At 39.9% G+C, this 27,874-nt stretch overlaps 1 protein-coding gene across 7 annotated transcripts; it reads left to right on the top strand.

The window, feature by feature from the left end:
* Positions 1–9,771: 9,771 nt before the first annotated feature.
* On the top strand, positions 9,772–27,701 carry galm (galactose mutarotase). 7 transcript variants are annotated; one of them, XM_044213050.1, is made up of 10 exons: positions 9,773–9,899; positions 11,986–12,179; positions 12,848–13,002; positions 13,102–13,107; positions 13,895–14,008; positions 14,489–14,581; positions 16,282–16,363; positions 17,804–17,954; positions 18,072–18,246; positions 27,295–27,701. In XM_044213050.1, exons 2-10 carry the CDS (start codon positions 11,993–11,995, stop codon positions 27,370–27,372), a joined length of 1,041 nt encoding a protein of 346 aa, XP_044068985.1. In that variant the 5' UTR covers positions 9,773–9,899; positions 11,986–11,992; the 3' UTR covers positions 27,373–27,701. The 7 variants fall into 7 exon arrangements, with proteins under 7 accessions (XP_044068992.1, XP_044068985.1, XP_044068986.1 ...); XM_044213051.1 differs by lacking the exons at positions 17,804–17,954; positions 18,072–18,246 and adding exons at positions 20,459–20,609; positions 20,727–20,901; XM_044213055.1 differs by lacking the exon at positions 27,295–27,701 and adding an exon at positions 18,809–18,838.
* Positions 27,702–27,874: the final 173 nt, after the last annotated feature.

Raw genomic sequence — 27,874 nt, forward strand, 5'->3', positions numbered from 1 at the left:
CTGACCGAAAAGCAGCTTTTTTGGCTCTGAGTAGAGCCCTCACCTCTCCATTCATCCAGGCTTTCTGGTTGGTGGAATGATTTTATTGTCTTTGTGATCACCACATCATCAACACATTTGCTGATGTATGATGTCACTGTTGATGTATATTCCATCTCTGAACATGAGCCAGTCTGTGCACTCAAAACAGTCCTGTAGAGCTGCTGTAGCTTCATCTGTCCACACTTTAACTGTTTTTACTGATGGTTTGACCCTTTTTATCAGCCGGGTGTAAGTAGGCAGGAGAAGCAGGGAAATATGGACCAAAATGACCAAAATGGGGGCGGGGAGAGCTTTGTAGCTGCCAGAAATGTTTCTATAAACCTATGGTATAAACATGATCCAGGGTATTACTTCCCCTGATGGGGGTGTGGACATGCTGGTGGAATTTAGGTAAAATAGTTCTGAGGCTCTTAAAATCACCAGCTACAATAAAAACACCACCCGGTTGTTTTGTCATGTGAATGCTGATGACCTCATACAGTTTCTGTAGTGCATTTTTTGAATTTGCGTCTGGAGGAAAGTAAACAGCAGCAACAAAAACACTGGTGAACTCACTGGGCAGATAATATGTCGACATTAAAAACTCGACATTTGGGAAACATTGTCCATCAGCTTTGATGGTTAGTTCAGTTGTCATCACTATAAATCCAAGATGTAACATTTCTCCTGCAGAGTACCATTTTACCAAAACAAGTGACATACAGTTTTGGGATTGAGTAGCAATATTGTTTGATTTAAAATATTAAATTATAATTTTAATGACTCCAGTTACAAATAAAATCACTGACTAAGATTGTTGATATAAAAATACTTTGGGCTTGCTTTCTTTGCATCTTTGCAAATCAATGGTGTAAAATTAACTTTAAGACTGAGGTATTTCTGACAGGCTGAAACCTGGTCAAGATGACCAAAGATTCCCCCACCACCAGAATCTTTACTACATAACCAACTCATCATCCACCATCAAAGCACTTTAAACCAGACTATCCAGTCATTGTGTCATTGTCATTCTGAATAGCAGAGTCAAATAAAACCATTAATGGAGCCACATTAACAAGCAGTAAATCTGCATGGCATGGCCTAGTCCAAGAACCTTTATGGTGTATTGGATGTTGTCTCTTTCAAACGGTCCTGAGCTCCTTTAGTAAGAGTTGTACTGTACATAAGTTGGGGATGTCTATAGGAATATTTGCATCATGTCACTGTGTTGACAGGTGTACATACAATTTTAAACATAGTTTAAGACAGGTGTAACCAAAACCTTAATTGGCAGCCCTAACTAAAGTTGCTCTTTGCATCTGCACGTGTCAGACTGAAGCATGCTAATGTTGTGTCATCTCATATGTGATAGACGGTAGAGATTAGAAAGAGTCTTGCGAGCGTTAGGGTCACAGGACAACTCAAGATGGTTGTATGTATGCAGAATTGATAGTATGAGGGATTAAAATACTGTGCATTGACAACATAGCATTATATTCATTAAATTTGGGTTTAGTTACATTGAATGACGGACTTTGGGTGACGTGAGGCATCCAAAGTTGTTTGCTTTTTCAGGCACTTGGTGGAAATTGCTGGTTGTGATTATGACCCGGATGTTGATGAGAATGATATCCACAAGTTGAAACTGGTACTTACAGTAGCTCTGATATGACATGAATGCAGCATAAAGGCTTTATCACACCAGAATGTAGGATCAAATATAATTTGTTTGAATGGTGGCATTGCAATTAGTGGATACACTCAACCTGGCAAAGCCATCCCACAATTGTCACTTTGATATGCAAGTTTCCGTGTTTAGGTTAACCAGCAGCAAACAGTGTTAACTTAATGTGTTAATCTAAACGGGGTGTATCCTCATTGGCCACAATGAATATGCTATCCAAAAACCATACATTTTTAAACAGTTCATCTCTGGCACGAAGAATAGAAATTCAACTTGCCAGCCAAACAAGGTCACCAAACTATACAACAATTAAGTGTTTTCTGACACCTCTATCAGCAGGACAACATTGTTTGTCAGTGTCTGCCAAAACTGTTACAAATCAACAATTGTTACAAAAAATGACTTGGTTAGTGGTGAAACATCATGATTTTAGTTTTTAAAATGACTTAGTTAAGCTTAGAGAATCATTGCTGTCATGTGGTTAAAGAACTACTTGGTTATCGTTGGGGAAAGACCATGGTCATGGTCCGGAACCAGTGTAGCTTCTGGTACTGCCTATAATCACATGCAAAGGAATCTTGCTCTGTCTAGCCTGAAGTCGTGTTCACATTATACTTGAAAAACCTGGGTGTTGTGCTGCAAATGCAGGATTATTGAGGAGAGTGAGGGAGACTGTGGGAGCTACTGTAACTTATTGACAACAAGCAATTTGCAAATACTTAGTGTTTTTGTTTCTACTTATTTGCAAATTCGGTAACACTTTATATTAAGGTACACATATTCACCATTAACTAGCTGCTTATTAGGAGTTGGAAAGACTTAATTTAGAGTTATTTGGACACTATTAACACTTGTAGTTTTGAGTGTTGTTACAAAAGAATAGACCATATTTATTAAGTGTTATTAAGGCAGAATGACTATTCTTGTGGTACTACCAGCTTATAAGGCCCATACTGAGCAAAGCATATTAAGATTGTAATTAATTTACAACAGCTTCCTTACTTACTATCAATAAGCAGTAATTAGGAGGTTATTGAGGGAAAACTCTTAGTTAATGGCCTAATAGTTGTAGAATATGGTCATGCAGAATAAGTGCTTTATAATGACTAATAAAAGGCTAATATGCTACTAATATGCATGCTAATAAGCAACTAGTTAATGGTGAATATGTGTGCCTTAATAGAAAATGTTATAACCTATCATGATCAGTTCTGATTACCAGATAAAATTACTTTTGCAAAGACCAGCAAGCTACAATGTCAATGTTGCAGAAGTTGTATCACTACAGAGACTCAAACTGTGTTTCTGGATCAAACCTGGTAGCTGATTCTGAAGGCTGATATTTGGCCAAAAAATGTTTTTATTTTGGTCTTAATGTGATGATGATTTTTATTGTATAGTTACATTCACAAGCACATCTTATCAAAGAGTAACATAACAGCACTGGTTTAACTTTTAACCTTACTGCTGTGATGTAGAAGTGTACTTAGGTTAATACATCCTGAAGAACAATTGGGTGTGGTTACAGGTGCAGCACACTTCTAACCCAGTGATGCTGGGTGTGGTCAGAGGTCCAACAGACCTCAAACTTTTAACCACAAAGAACAATCACACACTGCTTTTCAGTCTGATTAAAGTTACTCTTTCATTTAACTTTAATCACAGCACAAGCAGTAGCCCTCAGCCACTGGCTGCACTCACAAATGCTCCCGCAGCTCTGGGTCAAAATCCAAATATTTGAACTGTCAGCAGTGCAGAATAGAAAAAACACACACCACGTACACAATAATGCAGGAGCTGCGCAACAAAAGTTGTTTTTCAGGGATAATGTGAATACAGCTTAGCTGCGGTAGGCTGTATGCGTGCGGGCTAGGAACCTGCAGCCAAATTTTAATGAAAATCTCCATGATAACTACATCAAAAATAACTGACAGGTGCCTAGACTTCTCTACTGCAACTACGCTTCCACCAGTAGTTATAGGGTAAGTACTTCAAATCATAGAAAATCATGTTGGTGAATGATTAAAACAATTTTCAAACTTTTTGCTGTAATTATTTTGTTACTTTTTAGTCTGCCCTGTTTGCCATTTAGCAAATTGCTTTCCCATGTGGCTCCAACATAACAGCAATAGAAATGGCTAACATTCTTCTGACAGAGGAATCCAATAGAAGCCACATGCACAACATGTTGAACCGTAACCATGAAACATTTGTATATACATTATACAATGATTCTAATACAATAAGTACAACAATGCTCTAACCAATTGAGTGTGAATTTATAGTTGGGTAATCATAGGCAAAGGGTGAACATGTGTGTTCTACATAACATGAATAATCTGGAAATGGACATGAGGCAACAGTTTTGCTCTAGTGTTTCATGTAATATCTGTATTGACATGTATCCTGTATACATAAATAAATATCACTTAACATTTGTGAATAAATCTGTATATTTTTCAGAGGGCATATTTTCTGAGCTTTGTTCTACAGAGAACAGAATAAAGATATGCAATGTCTTCCCCCAACTGGTGTCTAATCTATTTTCTCTTTAATTCTCATCAATATATTGACATATAATATGTTAAGGGTGACTCATAGAGGAACAATAATTTGTTTTTCTCAGCTGATCATGATTGAAAATGATGACTTTAAATAAAAACAACCACTAAGCCACACATTACTTGAGATGCTTATACAGTAGTAGGGAAGGCATTCTTGGCAACTGCATTTGCATTTAGGGATTATTTAAACTTCTCCAGCTGCAAAAGCAAAAACATCCACATGCCAAATACATGGGAAACAAACAAAGTAGTAAAACACAAAAGCCATATATAGTCATATATACAGTGGTGTGAAAAAGTGTTTGCCCCCTTCCTGATTTCTTATTTCTTTGCATGTTTGTCGCACTTAAATGTTTCAGATCATCAAACTAATTTGAATATTAGTCAAAGATAACACAAGTAAACACAAAATGCAGTTTTTAAATTAAGGGAAAACAAAATCCAAACCTACATGGCCCTGTGTGAAATAGGGATTGCTCCCTAAACCTAATAACTGGTTGCTCCACCCTTAGCAGCAACAACTGCAATCAAGCGTTTGCAATAACTTGCAATGAGTCTTTTACAGCACTGTGGAGGAATTTTGGCCCACTCATCTTTGCAGAATTGTTGTAATTCAGCCACATTGGAGGGTTTTCGAGCATGAACTGCCTTTTTAAGGTCATGCCACAGCATCTCAATAGGATTCAGGTCAGGACTTTGACTAGGCCACCTCAAAGTCTTCATTTTGTTCATCTTCAGCCATTCAGAGGTGGACTTGCTGGTGTGTTTTGGATCATTGTCCTGCTGCAGAACCCAAGTTCGTACCACTGTAAATATATAGACTGTTAAGTTGTAGGAAGACAACCTTTTCAATTATTTTACTTTAACGGCAGATTTGATATGGGCTTGTAATTATTGATTATTGTAACTAAAAATAGCACAGGTTCAGGACAGAGACCAAAGCATACTCTGTCCCTTAAAACTTTCAGAGACAACCCTCCCCTTACAACAGCATACATACAGGGCCAAGACCTAGTGTCTTTCCCTCAGTGTTACAGCCCTCCCAGCTTTTCTAAGAGGCAAAACAACTGTCCTAGGTATGGATAAGTACACAATACAAAAATATAACCTCCTCACCCTTCCCAGTGGAACAAACGATAAAACAAAACTTTCTTTCAACAGCAGTTTCAACACTGTCTTCTAGTTAGAGTATCAACAATCTAGGTGACCCATATAAATCAATATATTGTTCAAATCTGTATCTAAGTTTGGCTCCGTTTCAGGGCATCACCCATTCAGTGCTTACACCTTTGGCACGGTAGATAGCAGGAGTTGCAACACTATGAAATCAGCACAGTTTACCAATGGGAACAGTGATCCTGGGCCTTGGACTGAAGAATTACTGTCAGGTGTAAATCTTGTAGTGGAGATTCAAAGTATATCATAGAGGTGACTGTCATTTATCGTGGACCTCAGTCTGCTCTTGTTTAGTGTTATGAGAATATGTATGTAGAGCCAAATGAACTGAGCATCCGTTTGGCATGGAGCCTCATCTGGGGAAATCTGGACATTTCCAAACCCCTGTAGACAGATTTCTACAGGGGTTTGGAAAAGGTTTAATATCCTTCTCAATGGCAGTGAAATCTTGAAAGTGCTGGTTACATTCTGCGATCAGTGATGGGAGCACAGTCACATATTTCCCCATATTCACAGAAATGTTAGTGTTTGGTAAACTTCAGATAATTTCCCACTGAGTTGAGAAGTGTGCAGCATTAGCATAACTGATTTGCCTTTCAAAAATTCAAAACTTCACAACAAATTATTTCATGCACACATTTGCGCCACCATCTTTTCCTTGCAAGCTTTTGTTCAACATGTTCAGATGGACAGTGGGATCAACTAAAAAAGCGTGGTCGGCCAACCATTCAGAGTTGCTCACTTCAGTTCAACAAGGCTCTGATCTTTTTCTTTCAAAAAAGTGGTCAATTTTAGATTTCCACAACTACAACCGTTCCAGAACTGTCCCACAACTAAGCCAGCGCACACCTGAGTGGTAGATTACGTCCCCGTAATTTGCATCGATTTCTGACAGGAAACTCCAAGTATGTAAGCACTCTTGATCGAATGAGATTACAGAGTAATTTAACACTCCCTTAAATACTTGTCATTTTGCCATCATGTCTGGAATCTCTCTGCATTCACTGTCCACTTTTTGCTTTCTTGGTACTGCTGCCATGTCTAGCAAGTGGGACTGTTAAAGCCTCTTTGGCATAGAGAAGTGTTTTCCCACCTACCAGTCAGGAAGAAGTAGTGATGAACAGGGGCTGCATTCACAAAACAACAACAGCTACTAAAAGTAGCTCCTCACTGGCTGAGTTAGGAGAAACGCCTAAAAAAGAGACTTTAAGACTCCTATGCATTTTCCAACTAAAAACCAGCTACTAAGTCTGTGAGATGGTAGAGGTAGTCCAGAGAACTCCTATGTCACTTAAAGGTGCTATTGATAACATTGATAACATCCAGCCACATGGTCAAATGGAGACAGACTCAGTCATGAGTGATGAATCTTTCGTGATAGAGTAATGAATTCATTTTACAACATATAACTTACATTAGCTACAGATTTAGGTTACTTTGTGTGGTGGTGTTTCATGTAATGTTATCTATGGTAATTTTAGGATATGGCTAGCTAGCTTTAGATAACCCTTTTTCCCCATCATTTAATAATTATAGGGGCCCTATATTGCAACACTTACCGTAAAAGGAAATTTCTATCATCCTTACACTATAAGACATTAGCTAAATATTTACATTTTAATCCAGTCAAAGAGTACAGTACAGTACATTGTAGGGATGCTATTAAAACCCACAGCGCTTGACATTAGACAGACAGCTACAGTAAAGTTAACATTAGCTAGCATTACGCGAGGACACACAGGAAGCGGAAGTGCCGCAAAGTGCCCCGAAGCGCTGCCCGCTTCCTTTCGCCATCCATGTTAACTAATTGGGCTGCCCATCCACTATATTTATTAGAAATCAGATCACTGCTGTTTGTGATTGTGTTTTTTAAATTAAGTACTTATTCCACATATTTGTCAGTTGTCTCTAAACAGACAGAAAGAGACGAGCCCCTCCCGCAGATCATCACACAAGGCGGTCCTTTTAACTTCATTGTTGCAGAAGAAGCAACACCCCGCAGGAACACATAAAAAGCTTTAAGTTATAAATTCATCAGGTTATTATAGATCAGCTCTTTGTTGTGATTAGAAAAGAGCAGAGGAGCAGAATCGCTTGTTGACCGGTGCGAAGAAATACACTTCTGGTCTGAACAGCCAGGCTACTTGTCGTTTCTCTCCTCTCTCCTTCTGTCGCTTTCAGCAGGTATTTCTGCCTTCGGAGCTGCAGAGTCTGGATCTGTGGTTGTGGGCCACCTGCTGCCCCCCGTGTTCCTGCTCGACAACTGCTACTACAGTTGTTATTGGCTCTGTTACTAATACTGACATTATTTTTCCTATAGCTGTCATTCCTATTATTATTTATTAATATTACCACTACAATTACATTATTACTATTCTCTCTCTCTCTCTCTCTCTCTCTCTCTGGCGGATGGCCGCCCACCCTGACTCCGGTTCTGCTCGAGGTTTCTGCCTCTCAAAGGAAGTTTTTCCTTGCCATTGTGGCCAACTGCTTGCTCATGGTGGGATTTGTTGGGTCTCTGTAAATAATATAAAAAGAGTACAGTCTAGACCTGCTCTATAGGAAAAATGCAATGAGATAACTTCTGTTGTGAATTGGTGCTATATAAATAAAATAAAATGTAAAAAAAATAAAAAATAAAAATAGAAACAACCTTGCTTCCGCCTCCTGTGTGTCCCAGTGTTAGCCTGTCAGGCTGTTAGACCTTCACCTATAGGGGGATATAACTGATGGAATGATGAATAAAAAATGTAAATACTGAACAAATTGACTTCCCATATTCTTCTAATTTGATTCCACTCATCTCTGCAGTGGACCAACTTGAGGTAATAACTGGAATAAATAACAGGAATAAAATACTCATACAAACGCATTATCATTATAGGTAGTCGGAAATGAAGGATTGCTAAGTCCACGTCAAAGTGGTTTCCATAGACGTAGATCTACTATTGATCCCATAGTGAAGATGATTAATGAAGTTAAAAAAAATCTTTTTATAAAAGAAATAATGGCAGTTGTATATTTAGATATTGAAAAAGCATATGACTATGTAGAAAGAAGTGCTACTAATTAAAGTCAGCTTGGTATTGGAGGAAAGGTGTATAATTGGGTATTAGATAGACACCATACATTCAGGGTTAAAGTGGGATCAGATTTCTCAGGTGAGTTTAAAAGAGAAAATGGATTTCCTCAAGGAAATGTAATCAGACCATCAGATCATTATCAACATTACAATAAATGACTCATTGAGGGATGTAAGTGCTTCATTATATCCAAGTGGGGTTTCAGGGTTTCAGTTGCTAAATCATGCTAGATGTTGTTTACATGAAAGAAAACACCAAAGAACATAGATTTATTTCTGTATGGACACAACTAGTGTCAGAATTCAAATATTTAGGGTTATAGTTTGATGAAAAGGACACGTGGAATTCACATAAAAAGAGCACAGAAACAAAATGTTCAACTACAGTCCATCTGTGGTATTAAGTAATGTTCCTCCATAGACTCTCTCAGATCCACATGTTTACAGCTACTTGAGGAAAAGAAGAACTGGTCAGAAACAGATAACATTCATAAGATTATGAAGTCTTTTTTTATATATTTGACAATATCTACAGATGGATCTAAAAATCCTGATAATGGGCATGTGGGAATTGGTACAGACATTATAGACTGAAACTGTCCATATTTTCTGGAGGGATTATCGCAGTCATTCTTGGTCTTCAATGGAAAGTCACTTGTTCAGATTCAGCTGCAGCCCTCAGGCGTTTGTCATCAATACAAACTGTCAGAGAAGATCTCTTGGTAGAAATATGCATAATGCTCTTGAGACTACAAAGGATGAGTATAGCTGCACAGTTTTGTTGGGCCCCTGCTCAGATGGGGGTTAAAGGAAATGAACAAGCAGTTACATTAGCAAAGAAGGCTGTAAAAGGCCATGATAATGAAGTGATAAGAGTAGCTTATGGTACGGGAAGCGAAGTCTCAGAGCAGCCATGATTAACACCTGACAGAAGGAATACAAATTCAGACACTAAAGGGAGACGTTACTATAGAATACAGAAGTTATATTTAATGGGGAAAAGTTCTTCAAATCTTTGTCAGTGGTGTAATACTCCGGAAGAAATTATTATGCACTGTAGTAAATATAATAGAATTCACAGAGGGAGACACTTAGAGATATAGTAGGCAGTTTAAAAGCACCATGGGGCAGGCCTTCAGGTCAAGGAAACGGGGTTGATGGGTCGTTTCATGGTGACAGGATTATGGGTGTAAGGCTTCTTTCTTTTTGTAGGCTAACCAATCCATGTCGTGACTCGACACACTCCGATACAGTAGGTGGCGGTATGCACCCTTTACGTTGGTTAGCGATCCGCCAATAAACACAAAGAGGAAGAACGTCGGACGTAAACATGTCAAGGTCCGAAGGCTGTGGGCGGACGAACCGGTCTGAGGTGAGAGACAGTCTAATGAACCGCAGTTGTTGCAACTAGCATCGATACATTTCTCATGCAGTTAACTTACTGTATGGTTCAAACCAGTTGGCAAGCAGTTAACATGCCGGCAACTTGTTATTCGACTTCCCGAAGTTGTGTGTGTGTGTGTGAGAGACTGTTTACCTGTCACCATACATGTACACTCCCCGGACACTTTATTAGGTACACCTGTTCAGCTGCGCGTTCTGCTGAAGTTCAAACCGAGCATGAGACTGGGGAAGAAAGCTGACTGAAGCGACTCTGAACGCAGCACAACCAACCACCTCTAGCGTTTACAGAAGAAGAAGAAGAAGAAGTCTTCTGACGGATAACGCGCCACGTCACAAAGCTCACATCATCTCAAGCTGGTTTCTGGAACATGACAACGAGTTCACTGCATTCCGGTGGCCTCCACAGTCACCAGATCTCAGTCCAGCACAGAACCATCTGGATGTGCAGCAGCTGCGTGGTGCTGTCATGTCAGTATGGCCCGCGATCTCTGAGGAACGTTCCCAGCAGCTCTGAATCTCTGCCACGGGTCCGACACAGACATCTGTGACCCAAATGGGACGTTAACGTAAGCCCTCGGGGCTTTTTGCCAGAAAGGCTTCCCAACACGTGGTTAACGCTATGGCACAGGCGCGGTTTGGTTAGGTTCAGGAACCAAACCCACTTGGCTAGGTTTAGGAAAAAAGATCATGGTTTGGGTTTAGACACAGAGTCTGGTGCGGCACCGGTACTGGCAAGGTGTACCTAATGAAATGGCCGGTGAGTGTATACCATGGGCAACATGCGTTCTTTATATACATGGTGTATACAGTAGAGACCGCATTGGTCGCTGTGCGGCCGCCATATTGGTACGGGGAAGCGCGCCTAATGCCTGTAGGCCTGTCAAGGAGCGCGTGTCCACAGAATCACAAGAACTGCTAGTCCAGCTGTTTGGTTGGTTACTAATGCCAGACGTGAACTTATGATACAGGATACTTAAAACCATTTTACTATTAAAAATGCCACCAAAATAGCTACAATCTTTTGTAAATAGTAACTAATGTTTCTATAGTATAGACGGCGTAGTCCCTCATTCGTCCAGGAGTGTTCCATCGTAGAAAAGGTTTCAGTCGTGGTCATCTGGACACTGAGTTCTCAGACCATTTTCACAATTGAGAATGACTTCCGGATGGGAGCCGAAACGTCTTGATTCTGAAAACAGTGTCCAGACGACTACGACCGAAACCTTTTCTACGATTTCTATAGTATAGCTAATATTTGAGATGAACCTACCCAAAGTAATTAGTTTCTAAGTATTTTATTTTTTCTTACTGCATTGTAAAATGGTTGCCATAATAAAATTTTGTAAAAAAGTTTGGAAATGAAGACTTCTAGCAGGCTTCACAATTCTGTTTTTAATCACATTTATAGTGAAATATTCATATTGTGCTTATTTACATTGTAAGTTGCACGTTATTTATAAAAACTAACAAATATAAATATAATTTTCAGCATCTTACTGATATATTACTTCAATAAAAATGTTCATCTTTTTTTACCTGACAAAGTGGCATAGTTTAGTATCAGAACAGTCACTTAACTTTATGTTAGCTTAAAAGAAGGTTTACTTATTGTGATATATCAAAATTTAACACATTTGAAACAGTAAAATACCTTTGCACGTGTGAAATGTCATTCCCTGTTGCATGAGTTTGGCATTTCTTTCATTAGAACATCCAAAAGCAGCGCAAAAGTCTGGCATTTTCTATGTGAACTGGCCAGAACCTTGCTGCAAGATGGCGGTGGCAGAGACGCTTTTCACAAGCCGGACGTGGTATCTGCGCATATATATATATATATATATATATATATATATATATATATATGACCTGTTATGGTGAGATGTTTATATAGCCTCCACGTTTTAACATTTTATCCATGATGTTAATTTTTGGATTGTATCCACATGGTTGGAATGCACTTATTGTAAGTCACTATGGATAAAAGCGTCAGCTAAATAAATGTAATATAGAAGGTGGCGTCCTGTTCTGTACTGCCCTGTTGTGGTTGTTGTAAGGTCCAGGATGACTCAGGTGAGCCATCAGCAGTGGGGAGAGGTGCCCGGCCTGGGCAGTGTGGACCTGTGGGTCCTCCAGTCCTCCCAGGTGCGCGTGGAGGTTCTCACCCTGGGTGCCATCATCAGGTCTGTGTGCAGCAGAGGGAAAGATGGTCAGAAGGAAGATGTAGTCCTGGGCTATGATGACCTGGAAGGTAGGATGGAAATAACTGTTTTCTTCCACACATAGCACTAGGCTGCATAAAAGTGTCAAAATGAATGAAATATTTAGATTTCAGAATTACATAACTGAAAATGATGTTTGTTGTAGCACTGTATGTGAGCAGGGCCACCGCACACATTAAGATTTGAGGGAAGATGTTGTGCAACAAGAAATGAAGTAACTTTTGTAGTAACAGGATGCTTACATGTGGCTTTCAGAATTAAAATAGAAAATGTTTGCATCAGTATTCATGGTGTGTAAGATGATAGGTAGCTACCAGTCTTTATTTAACCCCAGGCTGTTTCTCGTGTTTATTATTTTTGCATTTATTAAACAAATTGCATTGAGGATCACATTCAAATCACAGAAAAAAGGTATTGCCTTGTTAAAACCAAATAAAATGTATGACATAGGTCTGTTTTTCTGGTAGTAGAGTTTCAGAATTGAGCTGCTGCATTATGTCATGCCAGAGCAACAGTGTTCGTTTGGTTGTTTTTAATTTCAGTAAAAACATTTTAGGCAGCACTTGAATATGCTAAGAAACATGTATAAAACATTCATAGTAATACTATATGAACTTAGTGGGAGATGCTTCTGGAAAGAGATGAGACAGTAAGTGAGGTGAATGTAAGCTAGTAATAACGCGTGTTGTGTTGTCAGGTTATGTGTCAGATAAGCGGTACCTGGGAGCTATAGTGGGCCGCGTGGCCAACAGGATCGCACAGGGACGCTTTGTAGTGGAGGGAAGAGAGTTCCAACTAGATGTCAATAATGGACCTAATGCACTGCATGGAGGCCTGCGGGGCTTCAACAAGGTAAGACTGAGTGAAGATGTGTTGTTTCATCAACTTGAATGAGCTTGTTGAAAGCTTAAAAGTTTGTTTTCCCATCTTTGTTCTTGTTTCACCACCCAGTTGCAGGTAAATGTGGGTTTGAGTTGCTACAGACTCAAAGTATCTTAATGTAACCTATTACAGCCAAGAGGGGAGAGCGTGGCCACACACACGGACAGAGGCAGGCAGAGAGACAGCGCTGCAGGTGACCCTGAATGTCTGTACCAAACTGTGTGCCAGCCCATCTAGTAGATGTTTAGACATTCACCAGAGATTAGAACATTTTTACCTGCTGGTGGTGCGAGAGGAAAAGTAACGGGATCACCAAAGTGGATTGGATTCATCCCCTGGTGACCACAAATGCCTGTAGCAACTTTCATGGCAATCCATCCAATAGCTGTTGCCACTAGCACGGCTTAAAAAAACAAAAAGCAGTTGCCAGTTATTGCCATTGTACATACATTTCCAACTAAAAGAAATGAGAGCAGACAAAGAGGTACTAGCCCACTATACGGGCCCTGTTCACACGTGGAACTAAAATGCATCCTTGGCTACATTCACGAAAGCACAGCAACAGAATTTTTGAGGCGTTATCAATATTGATATTTGAGAGTTAGAAAAATCCAGTGAGTATATATCGGTCGATATTCACGTTATTAAACACAAAGCATAAAGATTAATTTTGTTATTAAAGAATTGTGACAAAGGTAGGAGGAAGTTATCCACCTGATTTGTCTGTCAGACTGCTGAAGCTTCATATTTATGCAGGTATTTCACATTACCTGTTATTGATCTCTTGTAACAATAACTACTTTATAATCCTATATGTATATACTGTATAATACTGCATGTTTGTATGCGTTTGTCTCTTCAGGCTATCTGGCTTGCTACAGCAGTGGAAGGTGGTGTACAGCTGAGTCTCACTAGTCCAGATGGAGACCAGGGTTATCCTGGAGAGGTCCAGGTCTCTGTCTCCTACACCGTACAGGTAAACACACCTGATTCATAACTTCACAGCTGTGCGCTGATCACCTTCGAAACATCCCAAACATGTTTCTGTTCTACGAAGGTTTGCTTTGGTGATCTGACTGAAGCATTTTGGCTCATGAATGATTATATTTAATGAGCCCCAAACCACCTGTTTGGTCAGCACAGAGCTCTGGAAACCAAACCACTTTTGGTAAAACCAAACAGCCTTGGATGAAAAAGGTCCCAGATTTGATAGATGTTGAGTAATAAAGTACTAAATTAGGAGGCCGTCTTTTTCCCTGAAGAAATTTGTCTTACACATTGCAAAATTACCGTACTGATGTTGTCAGTTGTTCAATTGTTTCACAGAATTTAGAAAACTTTGTCAGATTTAAAAAAAACTAAAATGTCCACTGTTTTTCAGCCCAGACATTAAATTGATTTTGCATATAAATAAATGGTTTGCGGATGTTCAGTAAAATTTGAATTGTGTGTTCAGGGGGAAACACTAACTGTTGAATACCAAGCCCGGTCTACAAAAACCACCCCCATCAATCTCACCAACCACTCCTACTTCAACCTGGCTGGACAGGTAAGGGCTCATGATCAGCTGTGTGATCATCCTGTGTATCGGTGCTGTATTTGTTGTAGGAAAGATGGAAGAAATACAGGAGGAAAGAGAAATATGAAAAAGGTTCACTCGATTCACCATTAATTATGATCATCTTTAATGTAGAATGAAGGAGATTTAAGATCAAGTTTGTTTATATGTCATTTCCACATACAGAGTATACAAGAACGAAATGCTTCTCATGGCCCAAGGTGCCAATATAAAAATACACACGGACATCATACACACTGCAAAAAGTACAATTTCAAACAAAAAACTGAACTACGAAGGCGGTCTGTGGCATGTGTGACTGCTGGTGCGGTGTGCACACTGAGGCTGGAGAAAGGCAACACTAAATGAGGAAAAGCTGAGAGAGGAGGTTGGTTGAGTTATGAGTTAGGTAAGGAATATGAGTTAGTTAGGCAGGCTTTATTTATTCAGCAAATCTCAGATCACAACTAGACAATTCACTCACACAAAACAATCATCACAAACACACACATACACAGCCACACTAATTCAAACAATCACAATTATTATTGAAAATATAAGCTAGTTTAAAGTCCCTCAGAGGAATGAGTGTCTCTAACTTTACGCTGTGTTGCGGGTCATTGCAGTAGTAAGGTGCATAAGAGTTGGTATGAGATGTGAGCTGCTGTCATATTAGCTCTGAACTCACCTAAAGATGTTAAATATCTCAGCAACTTAGATAGCAAGCACTTCTACATGAACACACAGGTATGTTGATGCCTTCTAGATCATTAAAAGTAAAGGGGGGTGGACAGAGTCATTACATCACATGAGGTCGCATTCCTCCATTACAATGAACAGGTATGAACTCTGCAACTGCATTTTTATTTCATCTGTAAGGCGGTCAGGCAGAGGATACTGCTTTGCTAGTTTGAGAGGAATAAACTACACTTCTATTCAAGTAACAACTACTGTATCAAAACAATCAGAAAACTATTGAGAAATTCACAAATCATTCTAATGTTCTTTTTTAATAACTTGATCAATCCTGTAAAAAGAGGGTAGTAAACTCCTGCGCACTGTCAGCACTAAGTTTATACCCAAGCCAATGTTTCGGTCACAGACTTTCTAACCTCTTTGGCCTCTGACTTCACTCTCTACTCCTCTGTATACATTAGACAGTACTTTGGTACAAATTCAAAAAAACAGAAGCCTTTTGCTGACAGGCAGAAAGTTAGTTCAAGTTAAAACATTTAGTGTCCAACTCAGGACACAAAGAAGTCAACTCATGGAGTTTCCAAAGAGGATTCCTCCTCTGGGAAGAATGAAAGTGGACGGTTTGAAGTCCATCCATCCATTAGATTTTGATATTTCTCGATTTCTTGTACAAGTGGAACTTTTGCCCTGATGGTGGCACGACAGTAGAGTACAGGGCCATGAATACCCATAGCATGTTTCATTGTAGTCAGCAGTTGTAAAGATATGTTGCTCAGGACCAAAGTGTTGAATGCATGCATGGAAGAATTGGCAGATGAACTGAAAGATCTCTGATGACACACTTTTGTCCCTCTGGTGTGTGTGTGTGTGTGTGTGTGTGTGTGTGTGTGTGTGTGTGTGTGTGTGTGTGTGTGTGTGTGTGTGTGTGTGTGTGTGTGTGTGTGTGTGTGTGTGTGTGTGTGTGTGTGTGTGTGTGTGTGTGTGTGTGTGTGTAGGGTGCAACAGATATCTACGATCATCAGGTGTCCATCACTGCACAGTCCTACCTGCCTGTGGATGACACATCGATTCCTACAGGTAAGATTTACATCACACGTTCTGTCACAAAATGAACCCAGCAATGGGAAGTGATTTATTTAAATGTAGTGGGAAGTATGTGTAAAGCAGTCTGATCAAAGTGTGTGCTCCACGGTGCTTGTAGGTCACGGTGAATAAAGGAAGACATGCAGAATGGTACTAGACTTTCTACATTATAAACAAAACAACAGCTGTCTTGTTGTGGCCTCATGTAGTAGTGACTGATAACTGTAATATTTTTATAGACATTATGTTTCCTCTCGATCTTTACTTGTCTTTTAACTCCACAGCAGAATGCTCTTTTTCTACTAAACTCTGTGTTCTCTGTGCCGCAGTCTTCCTGGCTCTGCCTCTGTCTTTGTGTCTCTGTCTCTTTAGTCCTCATCTACTTTGTGTCTATGTTGAGTCCATCTTTACTGTATGGTTTGTCCAGTATAAACCTTTATTATTGTATATGTTTGCTGTCATGCCACTGTTAATACAAAAGTGTGGAAGCATGAACACTTGTACTTTTGTGTGGGAGTGTGTTCTTTCATGCACTGTCAGACAAACGTTCTCATTACTCTGCAATTAGCTTTGGTTTCCCCTGGAGACAGAGGAGCTAATGACTGTTTATTTATATCACAGAATCTGTGCTAGAATGGAAATCCACCTCAAGGGCCGAATTAGAACAAAACTTAAAAATATGGAATCAATTCTGTGTCATGCACAGTTAAAAGTAGAGGGCTGTATTCAAGTCTTGTCAAGCTGGTCCTGCCTATTTTCCCAGCCTCTGGACTTTCTGTCTGTTAAATCCCCAACAGGAGGATAGTTTGAGGGGGAGAGATTGGACAGTATTGTCCCAGAGTACGTCAGCACTAAGCCAGTTCAATTTAAAAAATGCATCTTTTTCTTTCCGTTTCAGCCCTCTATGTTTTCAACCCAAAACAATGACATAAGCTGCCCACTGAGGGGCTGTGTGGCAGTGAAGTTGTGATCATTTATTTTAAATGGTAGTACAGCTGAATACACAACCAAGCTTTTGTCATTAATCTAGATTCATGTTGAATTTTTCAGACGACGCAGCAATTATAAAACTATGGATGTTATCACTGCAGTGCAGCAGCTTGGTTATGAATGAATGACTGCTGGTTAACGTGTAACATCTCAGAGAGCAGGAGGAGACTGAACAGAGGGGTAACAGGCTGACACTCGGCAGAGTAATTGACTGTGACCTTACTCACAGCGGGGCTGTGTGACAGTGAAGTTAACATAACAACTTTCTGTCATCTCTAACTTTCTGTGTGATCACACGTTATAAACGGCGATATATCCGATCGCAGCACAGCTGTTGCCATTAACCTGGATTTATGTTAATTTGTCTTTTTTTCCTTTCTCTTTTTTTCATTATCTTACATTTGTTCAGTGATACACAATCACCATTCAATAATCCATCCACAGGAGAGATCAGAGGAGTGGAAGGCACGCCCTTTGACCTCAGAAAGCCTGTTCTTATTGGCCCTCGGCTGAAGGAAGTTCCAGGTCCAGGGTTTGACCACAATTTCTGTCTGTCATCACCTGGAGACGTCTGGACAGAGAGGCATGCTGCCAGGTTTGCTGCAGAAGTCATTTTCTCACAAACACACTTTATACACACACACAACACACACAACACACATACAATTGCCTTTAATAAAGTCTGGCAGGAAAACTTCTTTTTTCATCTCAGAGTGTGTCACCCAGCCAGTGGACGTGTCCTGGAGGTTTCTACCAGCCAACCAGGAGTCCAATTCTATACTGCCAACTTCCTGGATGGCTCGATGACAGGAAAGGGCGGGGCCAGGTACAGGAAGCACAGCTCCTTCTGTCTAGAGACACAGAATTGGCCTGATGCTGTCAACCAGGTATGATGATAGTGGGTAGAAACTCTCTGTATGGAGTGATCCTGTTGTTGGGTTTTATTATATTATTGAGAAGGTTGAAATTGCAATTTTCTTTTAATGTAAGTTAACTCATAATCTAACAGTAAACTAAAAGCATTATTTATTGAACATTAAAGTAGCCATTAGTTCCAACTTTATAAATGGTACCACAGTGTTTCAATCATAGAAGTGGAATTGGAGTGAAAGAAAACATTTGGGATTGGAGCCTTGGTTTTCACAGAAAGTAAATGGTTGTGTGTGGTGAAATATTCAAGATTTACTTATATTCACTGAAGAGGGCTGTGGGATATGGTCGAAAGCTCCAGAATAAGCTAAATAAATGAACCTTGCATTTATAATATGTTACCACATATATGTGTTCCTATGGTCAAGAATGAATCTCCAGGCACCATATCTAAAGTATATATACATATCTTGTAGAGTTATTCATTCGCAACACATTCATCATATAACACTGTATCCAGTCTAAGTCCAACACCATTTCAAGGTTCAAGGTACATTTATTTGTCATTCTACAACACAGGGCTGCACAATGTAATTAAAATTGTAGCCCCCTTCTGGAGTGTGGACGATGAAGTGGAGTTGAGGAGTCAGCCTGAGGAAAAAACTGCTCTGTAGTCTGGTGGTACGGCAGCGGAGACTTCTGTATCTCTTGCCAGACGGCAGCAGGGCGAACAGGCTGTGGCTGGGCAGTTGGTTGGTACCAGTGATCTTCTGAGTGGTTTTAATCACCTGCAGCAGAGCCCTCTGGTCCTGGCCATGCACATCTCATGCCAGCTTGTCATGTTTCCAGTCAGGATGCTTTCTATTGCTCCTCTGTAAATTAATAAGAACTTGGTACAGGAATTTTGCCTCTTAAGTTTCCTTAAGAAATACAGCCATTTCTGAGACCAGGTGGAGATGTGAGAGCACCATAACAGGTTCTCTGTGATGCTGATTCCCAGGAACCTCAAACTACTCACCTGCACAAAGAAAAGAGTTCCCCTCGGGGATCAATAAAGTATTTCTGATTCTGATTCCACCTCAGCTCCACTGATGTAGACAGGGAAGTGTGTCTTTGCCTCCTTTTTCCTAAAATCAACGATCAGCTGCTTGGTTTTGCTGACGTTGAGCAGTTGGTTTCTCTGTGCACCAGTCTGCAAGATTGTTGATTTCTGTGGAGCCAGGACAGTGACTTTAAATTTTGGCATTGAAAATAAATTTAGGCATTGGAAACAAAACCTGAACTGAAAAAGGAAATATTATCATTGAAACACTTGTATTGGACAAAGTTGTACTGGTACTGAAAAAAGTTCCACTGAAAAATAAAACACAGGCATTAAAAAATCTTTTATTTGGATTTTTTGCATTCTTATGTGTTTTTCAATGACAATCTTCTTTTCTTTTCTTTTTTTAACGCGCTTTTTTCAGTGACCAAGTAAACGGCCAGGGGTGTTATCAGCCCAGCAGCTTTACTCATATTGATTCTCAGCAGGGTTCTTATCACATCCGCTGTGGATACTGACAGTGGCCGGTCCTCTGGAGTCAGAGTAGACTTTACAGCTGACTCTTTGTTGGGGTGATCAGAACGAGTATAAAATGTGTTTAGCTCATCTGGTAGCGTGGCCTCACACACTCCTGCTTTTGTAGCCTGTGATGGTCTGGATCGTTCACCGCATATCTTTGGTGTTGTTGGTGTTGAGGTCTCTTTCCAGTCTCTCCTGATGTCTCAGGACCCCTCGAGTGCGATAGCTTCATCCGGGATGTTGTGATGCAGCCAGGTCTCAGTAAAGATCAAGGCACACCAGTCTCTGATTTCCTGTTGTTGAGTTAGCCTGAGTCTTATCTCATCCTTTTTTTTGGTTATGAATGAATGACTGCTGGTTAACGTGTAACATCTCAGAGAGCAGGAGGAGACTGAACAGAGGGGTAACAGGCTGACACTCGGCAGAGTAATTGACTGTGACCTTACTCACAGCGGGGCTGTGTGACAGTGAAGTTAACATAACAACTTTCTGTCATCTCTAACTTTCTGTGTGATCACACGTTATAAACGGCGATATATCCGATCGCAGCACAGCTGTTGCCATTAACCTGGATTTATGTTAATTTGTCTTTTTTTCCTTTCTCTTTTTTTTCATTATCTTACATTTGTTCAGTGATACACAATCACCATTCAATAATCCATCCACAGGAGAGATCAGAGGAGTGGAAGGCACGCCCTTTGACCTCAGAAAGCCTGTTCTGATTGGCCCTCGGCTGAAGGAAGTTCCAGGTCCAGGGTTTGACCACAATTTCTGTCTGTCATCACCTGGAGACATCTGGACAGAGAGGCATGCTGCCAGGTTTGCTGCAGAAGTCATTTTCTCACAAACACACTTTATACACACACACAACACACACAACACACATACAATTGCCTTTAATAAAGTCTGGCAGGAAAACTTCTTTTTTCATCTCAGAGTGTGTCACCCAGCCAGTGGACGTGTCCTGGAGGTTTCTACCAGCCAACCAGGAGTCCAATTCTATACTGCCAACTTCCTGGATGGCTCGATGACAGGAAAGGGCGGGGCCAGGTACAGGAAGCACAGCTCCTTCTGTCTAGAGACACAGAATTGGCCTGATGCTGTCAACCAGGTATGATGATAGTGGGTAGAAACTCTCTGTATGGAGTGATCCTGTTGTTGGGTTTTATTATATTATTGAGAAGGTTGAAATTGCAATTTTCTTTTAATGTAAGTTAACTCATAATCTAACAGTAAACTAAAAGCATTATTTATTGAACATTAAAGTAGCCATTAGTTCCAACTTTATAAATGGTACCACAGTGTTTCAATCATAGAAGTGGAATTGGAGTGAAAGAAAACATTTGGGATTGGAGCCTTGGTTTTCACAGAAAGTAAATGGTTGTGTGTGGTGAAATATTCAAGATTTACTTATATTCACTGAAGAGGGCTGTGGGATATGGTCGAAAGCTCCAGAATAAGCTAAATAAATGAACCTTGCATTTATAATATGTTACCACATATATGTGTTCCTATGGTCAAGAATGAATCTCCAGGCACCATATCTAAAGTATATATACATATCTTGTAGAGTTATTCATTCGCAACACATTCATCATATAACACTGTATCCAGTCTAAGTCCAACACCATTTCAAGGTTCAAGGTACATTTATTTGTCATTCTACAACACAGGGCTGCACAATGTAATTAAAATTGTAGCCCCCTTCTGGAGTGTGGACGATGAAGTGGAGTTGAGGAGTCAGCCTGAGGGAAAAACTGCTCTGTAGTCTGGTGGTACGGCAGCGGAGACTTCTGTATCTCTTGCCAGACGGCAGCAGGGCGAACAGGCTGTGGCTGGGCAGTTGGTTGGTACCAGTGATCTTCTGAGTGGTTTTAATCACCTGCAGCAGAGCCCTCTGGTCCTGGCCATGCACATCTCATGCCAGCTTGTCATGTTTCCAGTCAGGATGCTTTCTATTGCTCCTCTGTAAATTAATAAGAACTTGGTACAGGAATTTTGCCTCTTAAGTTTCCTTAAGAAATACAGCCATTTCTGAGACCAGGTGGAGATGTGAGAGCACCATAACAGGTTCTCTGTGATGCTGATTCCCAGGAACCTCAAACTACTCACCTGCACAAAGAAAAGAGTTTCCCCTCGGGGATCAATAAAGTATTTCTGATTCTGATTCCACCTCAGCTCCACTGATGTAGACAGGGAAGTGTGTCTTTGCCTCCTTTTTCCTAAAATCAACGATCAGCTGCTTGGTTTTGCTGACGTTGAGCAGTTGGTTTTCTCTGTGCACCAGTCTGCAAGATTGTTGATTTCTGTGGAGCCAGGACAGTGACTTTAAATTTTGGCATTGAAAATAAATTTAGGCATTGGAAACAAAACCTGAACTGAAAAAGGAAATATTATCATTGAAACACTTGTATTGGACAAAGTTGTACTGGTACTGAAAAAAGTTCCACTGAAAAATAAAACACAGGCATTAAAAAAATCTTTTTATTTGGATATTTTTTGCATTCTTATGTGTTTTTCAATGACAATCTTCTTTTCTTTTCTTTTTTTTAACGCGTTTTTTTTCAGTGACCAAGTAAACGGCCAGGGGTGTTATCAGCCCAGCAGCTTTACTCATATTGATTCTCAGCAGGGTTCTTATCACATCCGCTGTGGATACTGACAGTGGCCGGTCCTCTGGAGTCAGAGTAGACTTTACAGCTGACTCTTTGTTGGGGTGATCAGAACGAGTATAAAATGTGTTTAGCTCATCTGGTAGCGTGGCCTCACACACTCCTGCTTTTGTAGCCTGTGATGGTCTGGATCGTTCACCGCATATCTTTGGTGTTGTTGGTGTTGAGGTCTCTTTCCAGTCTCTCCTGATGTCTCAGGACCCCTCGAGTGCGATAGCTTCATCCGGGATGTTGTGATGCAGCCAGGTCTCAGTAAAGATCAAGGCACACCAGTCTCTGATTTCCTGTTGTTGAGTTAGCCTGAGTCTTATCTCATCCTTTTTTTTTTCTTGCGACCAGACATTAGCCAGGAGTAGACTGGGTAGTGGAGCAGCCTAAGATCCAAGCTGGGTTATCGTAGCTCTTATCCCGTCCCTCTTCCCCCTCTTTCTTTTTTTTCAACTTTATTGAATGAAATTGTACAAATTACGTCAGGCACAAACAAGTGCACACACAACACAATACAGGTGGGCTGAGAAAAGTCTTAAGCCTTCTCTTAAATGTGGACATGGTGTCTGCCTCCCGAACCCAAATTGGGATGTGGTTCCACAGGAGAGGAGCTTGATAACTGAAGGCTCTGGCTCCCGGTCTACTTTTGGAGACTCTAGGAACCACCAGTAACCCTGCATCCTGGGAGCGCAGTGATCTAGTGGGGTAATAAGGTACTATGAGATCTTTAAGATACAATATTGCCTGACCATTAAGAGTTTTGTAGGTGAGGAGAAGGATTTTAAATTGTATTCTGGATTTTACAGGGAGCCAGTGCAGAGAAGCTAATAATGGAGAAATATGATCTCTTTTCCTAGTTCTTGTCAGTACACGTGCCGCAGCATTCTGGATCAACTGGAGACTCTTAAGGGACTTATTCAGGCAGCCTGATAATAAGGAATTGCAGTAGTCCAGCCTAGAAGTAAGAAATGCATGGACTAATTTTTCGGCATCATTTTGAGGCAGGATGTGTCTGATTTTTGCAATGTTACGTAGGTGAAAGAAGTCAGTCCTTGAAATTTGTTTTCATGTGGGAGTTAAAGGATGAATCCTGATCAAAGATAACTCTGAGGTTCCTCACGGTGCTGCTGGAGGCCAGGGCAATGCCGTCTAGAGCAATTAAATCTTTTGATAATGTATCTAGAATGTGTTTGGGACCAAATACAATAACTTCAGTTTTGTCAGAGTTTAACATAGAAAACTGCAGGTCATCAAGATTTTTATGTCCTTAAGGCATGCTTGAAGTTTAGCTAACTGGTTAGTTTCATCTGGCTTGATCAAAAGATATAATTATGTATCATCCGCATAACAATGAAAGTTTAATATTGCATAAAGGAAGCACATATAAGGTGAATAGAATCGGTCCAAGCACAGAATCTCCGTGACTAACTTTGGCGTGCACTGAGGACTCACCGTTAACATGTACAAACTGAGATCGATCTGATAGATAGGATTTAAACCAGCTTAGTGCGGCTCCTTTAATGCCAATTACACGTTCCAGTCTCTGTAATAGGATGTGATGGTCAATGGTGTCGAACGCAGCACTAAGATCTAACAAGACAGAGACAAGTCCATTGTCCGATGCAATTAAAAGGTCTTTTGTAATTTTCACCAGTGCTGTCTCTGTGCTATGATGCACTCTAAACCCTGACTGAAAATCCTCAAATAAACTATTGTTATTTAGAAAGTCACACAACTGATTGATGACTGCTTTCTCAAGAGAGAGAAAGGGAAGGTTAGATATACTGTAGGTCTATAGTTGGCTAAAACCCCTGGATCAAGAGTGGGCTTTTTAAGAAGCGGTTTAATTACAGCTACTTTAAAAGACTGTCGTACATAGCCAGTTAATAAAGACAGATTGATTATATCCAGTAAAGAGGTACTAACTATGGGTAAAACGTCTTTAAGCAGCCTAGTTGGAATGGGGTCTAAGAGACAGGTTGATGGCTTAGATGAATTAATCGTCAAAGTCAGCTGAAGAAGGTAGACAGGAGCAAAGCAGCCAAAACACACATCAGGCTCTACAGCTGTTTCCAAGTTTCCTGTGTTTAAAGACAAGTCGGCACCGGTTGAAGTCAGGACTCGATTAATTTTTTCTCTAATAGTTAAAATTTTATCATTAAAGAAGCTCATGAAGTTGTTACTACTGAGGGCTATAGGAATACATGGTTCAATAGAGCTGTGACTCTCTGTCAGCTGGGCTACAGTGCTGAAAAGAAACCTGGGGTTAATGATGAGTAGTAAGCTGCTCTGGCATTATGGAGGGCCTTCCTATATGTTTTAAGACTATCTTGCCAGACTAAACGAGATTCTTCCAGATTGTTGGAAGTTTTCGTGATGTTTCCTTTAATTTGCAGGTTTGGGGGTTATACCATGGAGCTAACCTTCTTTGTTTTATTATCTTCTTTTTTAGAGGGGCGATAGAATCGAGTGTCGTTCGCAGTGAGCAGCACTATCAACAAGATGGTCAATTTGGGAGGGGCTGCGATTTGCATAGGAGTCCTCTGTTATATTGAGACATAGCATTGAATGAAATGCAAATGGGATTGCTTCCTTGAATCTAGCCACAGCACTATCAGATAGACATCTAGAGTAGGAGTTTTTGCCTAATGGCGTGTAGTCCAGCAATAGGAGTTCAAAAGTTATTAAATAATGGTCCGATAATGAAGGATTCTGTGGAAAGACTATTAAATGTTCAATTTCAATGCTGTATATCACAACAAGGTCGAGGGTGTGTTTAAAACAGTGAGTGGCTTCGTGTACACTCTGACAAAAGCCATTCTAATGTAATAATGGGATAAACGCAGTAGTAAAGCTATCATTTTCAACGTCCACATGAATATTAAAATCACCTACAATAACCACTTTATCTGTTTTAAGGACTAGACTTGATAAAAACTCTGAGAATTCAGATAAAAATTCAAAATAAGGACCAGGAGCGCGGTATACTATAACAAATAGAATTGTCTGTCGTGTTTTCCAGGTCGGGTGTGACAGACTAAGAACAAGGCTTTCGAATAAATTATAATTTAGTTTAGGTTTAGGGTTGATTAATAGGCTTGAGTCGAAGATGGCTGCTACTCCACCTCCTCGGCCAGTGACTCGAGGAATGTGAGTATTAATATGACTGGGTGGAGTGGATTAATTTAGGCTAACAAATTTAGGCTTCTTGACCCAGCCAGGTTTCAGTAAGACAGAATAAGTCAATATGATACTCTGATATTAAATCTTTCACCAGTACAGCTTTAGATGACAGAGATCTGATGTTTAAGAGTCCACATTTAAGTGCGCATGCACCAACGCACGTGCTGCCTGTTGCCGTTGCTCCGTCTCGTCGTCTTAAAGAGTTTAAATGAAGAGATGAAATCAAACTAAATGAATGCAATCAGAGACAAATATTCTAAATAAGTAGAAAATTAAATAATTATAATAATAATAATAATAATAATAATAATAATCCAAAACTAAATAAAAATCTTAAAATAAATAAATAAGGACAGACATTATCAAAGAGCAACTAATTTGACTTCCAGGGGTTTTATCATATGTTTCTGTAATATTCTAAGAACCTGTTGCTGTTTTTATTTTTTGTACGAGAGTTAAGAGAGTTAAGCATTGAGTTAAATTAAATCAAAAAAAGAGGGAAAGAGGGTTGTGAACCTAAAAACTTAAGTTTATAAATAAAGAAATTTCCCAATAGAATAAAAAAATAGTTTAGAAAAACAACATAGTTTAGAGATTGGTTACTCATATTGTCATAATAACTTATTATATCTCTAAGAGTAAAACAGTTAAAAACATTAGTGGTATTGAAAACAACAAAATAACATCAGGGCAAACCTTAACAGTTTGTATGTAACTGATGCCTTTTTCAATTTAGTTATTTAATCAAAATTATAGGCTACACTTTTGAACTCGAGTTATTATTCAACTCGTGTCCTTCAGAATTTCTTTATGTCGATTAACATCCATAACAAGTTGTTCAACTGCAGAGGACACTTTCTCAGTTTGTTTAGAAGTTGCACCTGTTGTCATTTCAATCACTGAAATCTTCCGGAACGTCTCGTCATGTTTGCTGGAAAGATGTCTGAGCTGTCTCAAGGGAGAGTCGTTGGTGGGCCAGATGGAGATTGTGCCTTCTGGATTAGCTTCAAGCTTCAAGTTTCAGTGTCACTCACGTTAGCATTAGCATCCGTTGGTTGTTAAAACAAAAATGGAAAAAAAAAGTACCATGGTAAAACCCAACCTTTTTTGCAGTCAAAAATCATATCAAAGAGATTTTCATATATATTGTTAATATGTTTTTATTACTGAAAAGAAGATTAAACATATTTGGAGATTTGGAGGAGGGTCTACGGATAGAGGGTGCCGTATGTTGAACAGATTGTAAAGCTCTCTGAGGCAAATTAGTGAACTGTGATTTTTGGGATATACAGTATGAATAAAATTGACTTGACAATCAGAAATTCTCCTTCAGCCTCCTAGCCTCAAGGGGGGTTTGTTTGTGCTTGACTGACAGCTAAGACAGAGGTGAGAGATGTAACTGTAGCTTACATGAACAAGAACAATGGTACTGAAGAATAGGTACCACATCATTCAGTATTGTTGTATGTAATGTTTATCATTTTAAGTTTTCACCCCTATTACCAGTGTGTTAACCTGTCAAATCTCCTGCAGCCCTGTCTGTATTTCCAGGAACCCTATGTAAGGTTCTGAGCTCAAGGTTGAGCAACCGGTCTAATATTACTGGGTATTACAAGGTGTTCTCTGTGTGTGTGTGTGTGTGTGTGTGTGTGTGTCTTCAGACTTCGTTTCCTGACTGTCTTCTGCGTCCTGGTGAGGATTACCAACATGTCACTCGCTTCACCTTCACCACTGTCTGACCTCTACAAACAGTAGGACAGAAAAGAAGAAAACTGGGTACTTTTAAGTAGAAAATGAAGTGACAGTATACAGTATGATCATGTTCCACACAGTTCAGCAGCAAGGTTAGTTCCCGACTGTGGAACTGTGTCATTTGATGTATATTTTGGTAATGTGAAGAACTTTACCACAGCGATATGATGGTTGCCTGCTTTGCATGCACAGTAATTACAGCCTGTGCATGTAAGGTGACATGATGCTGATGCCAATGTACTAATGTGATTTATGATCCTCTGCAATGCCATTCTTACATTAAACATGAAAAGTAATAAAGAGCGTACTCACTCAAGCAGTTTATTGCCATTTTTTACAATTTGTTCTTTTTACCATCACATCGGTCCCCGTCCATTGATTGCTTGTAGTCCATCTTTCCTCATCTTTACACAGGCTGAACTATTCCTAGAACATTAAGTGAGGAGGCAGGTTTGGGTGAGAGGGCATCGTACTACTCTGCCAAGATTG

This window comes from Siniperca chuatsi, linkage group LG11 (assembly GCF_020085105.1).
Source record: "Siniperca chuatsi isolate FFG_IHB_CAS linkage group LG11, ASM2008510v1, whole genome shotgun sequence".
NCBI classification, from domain to species: Eukaryota; Metazoa; Chordata; class Actinopteri; order Centrarchiformes; family Sinipercidae; genus Siniperca; species Siniperca chuatsi.

Excerpts from the sequence above, each read along its gene's own strand:
- galm (XM_044213050.1), top strand. The coding sequence starts at position 11,993 with ATGACTCAGGTGAGCCATCAGCAGTGGGGAGAGGTGCCCGGCCTGGGC. Across the intron at positions 14,009-14,488 it reads CTGTCTCCTACACCGTACAG|GGGGAAACACTAACTGTTGA; the intron begins GTAAACACACCT and ends TTGTGTGTTCAG. Across the intron at positions 18,247-27,294 it reads GGCCTGATGCTGTCAACCAG|ACTTCGTTTCCTGACTGTCT; the intron begins GTATGATGATAG and ends GTGTGTCTTCAG.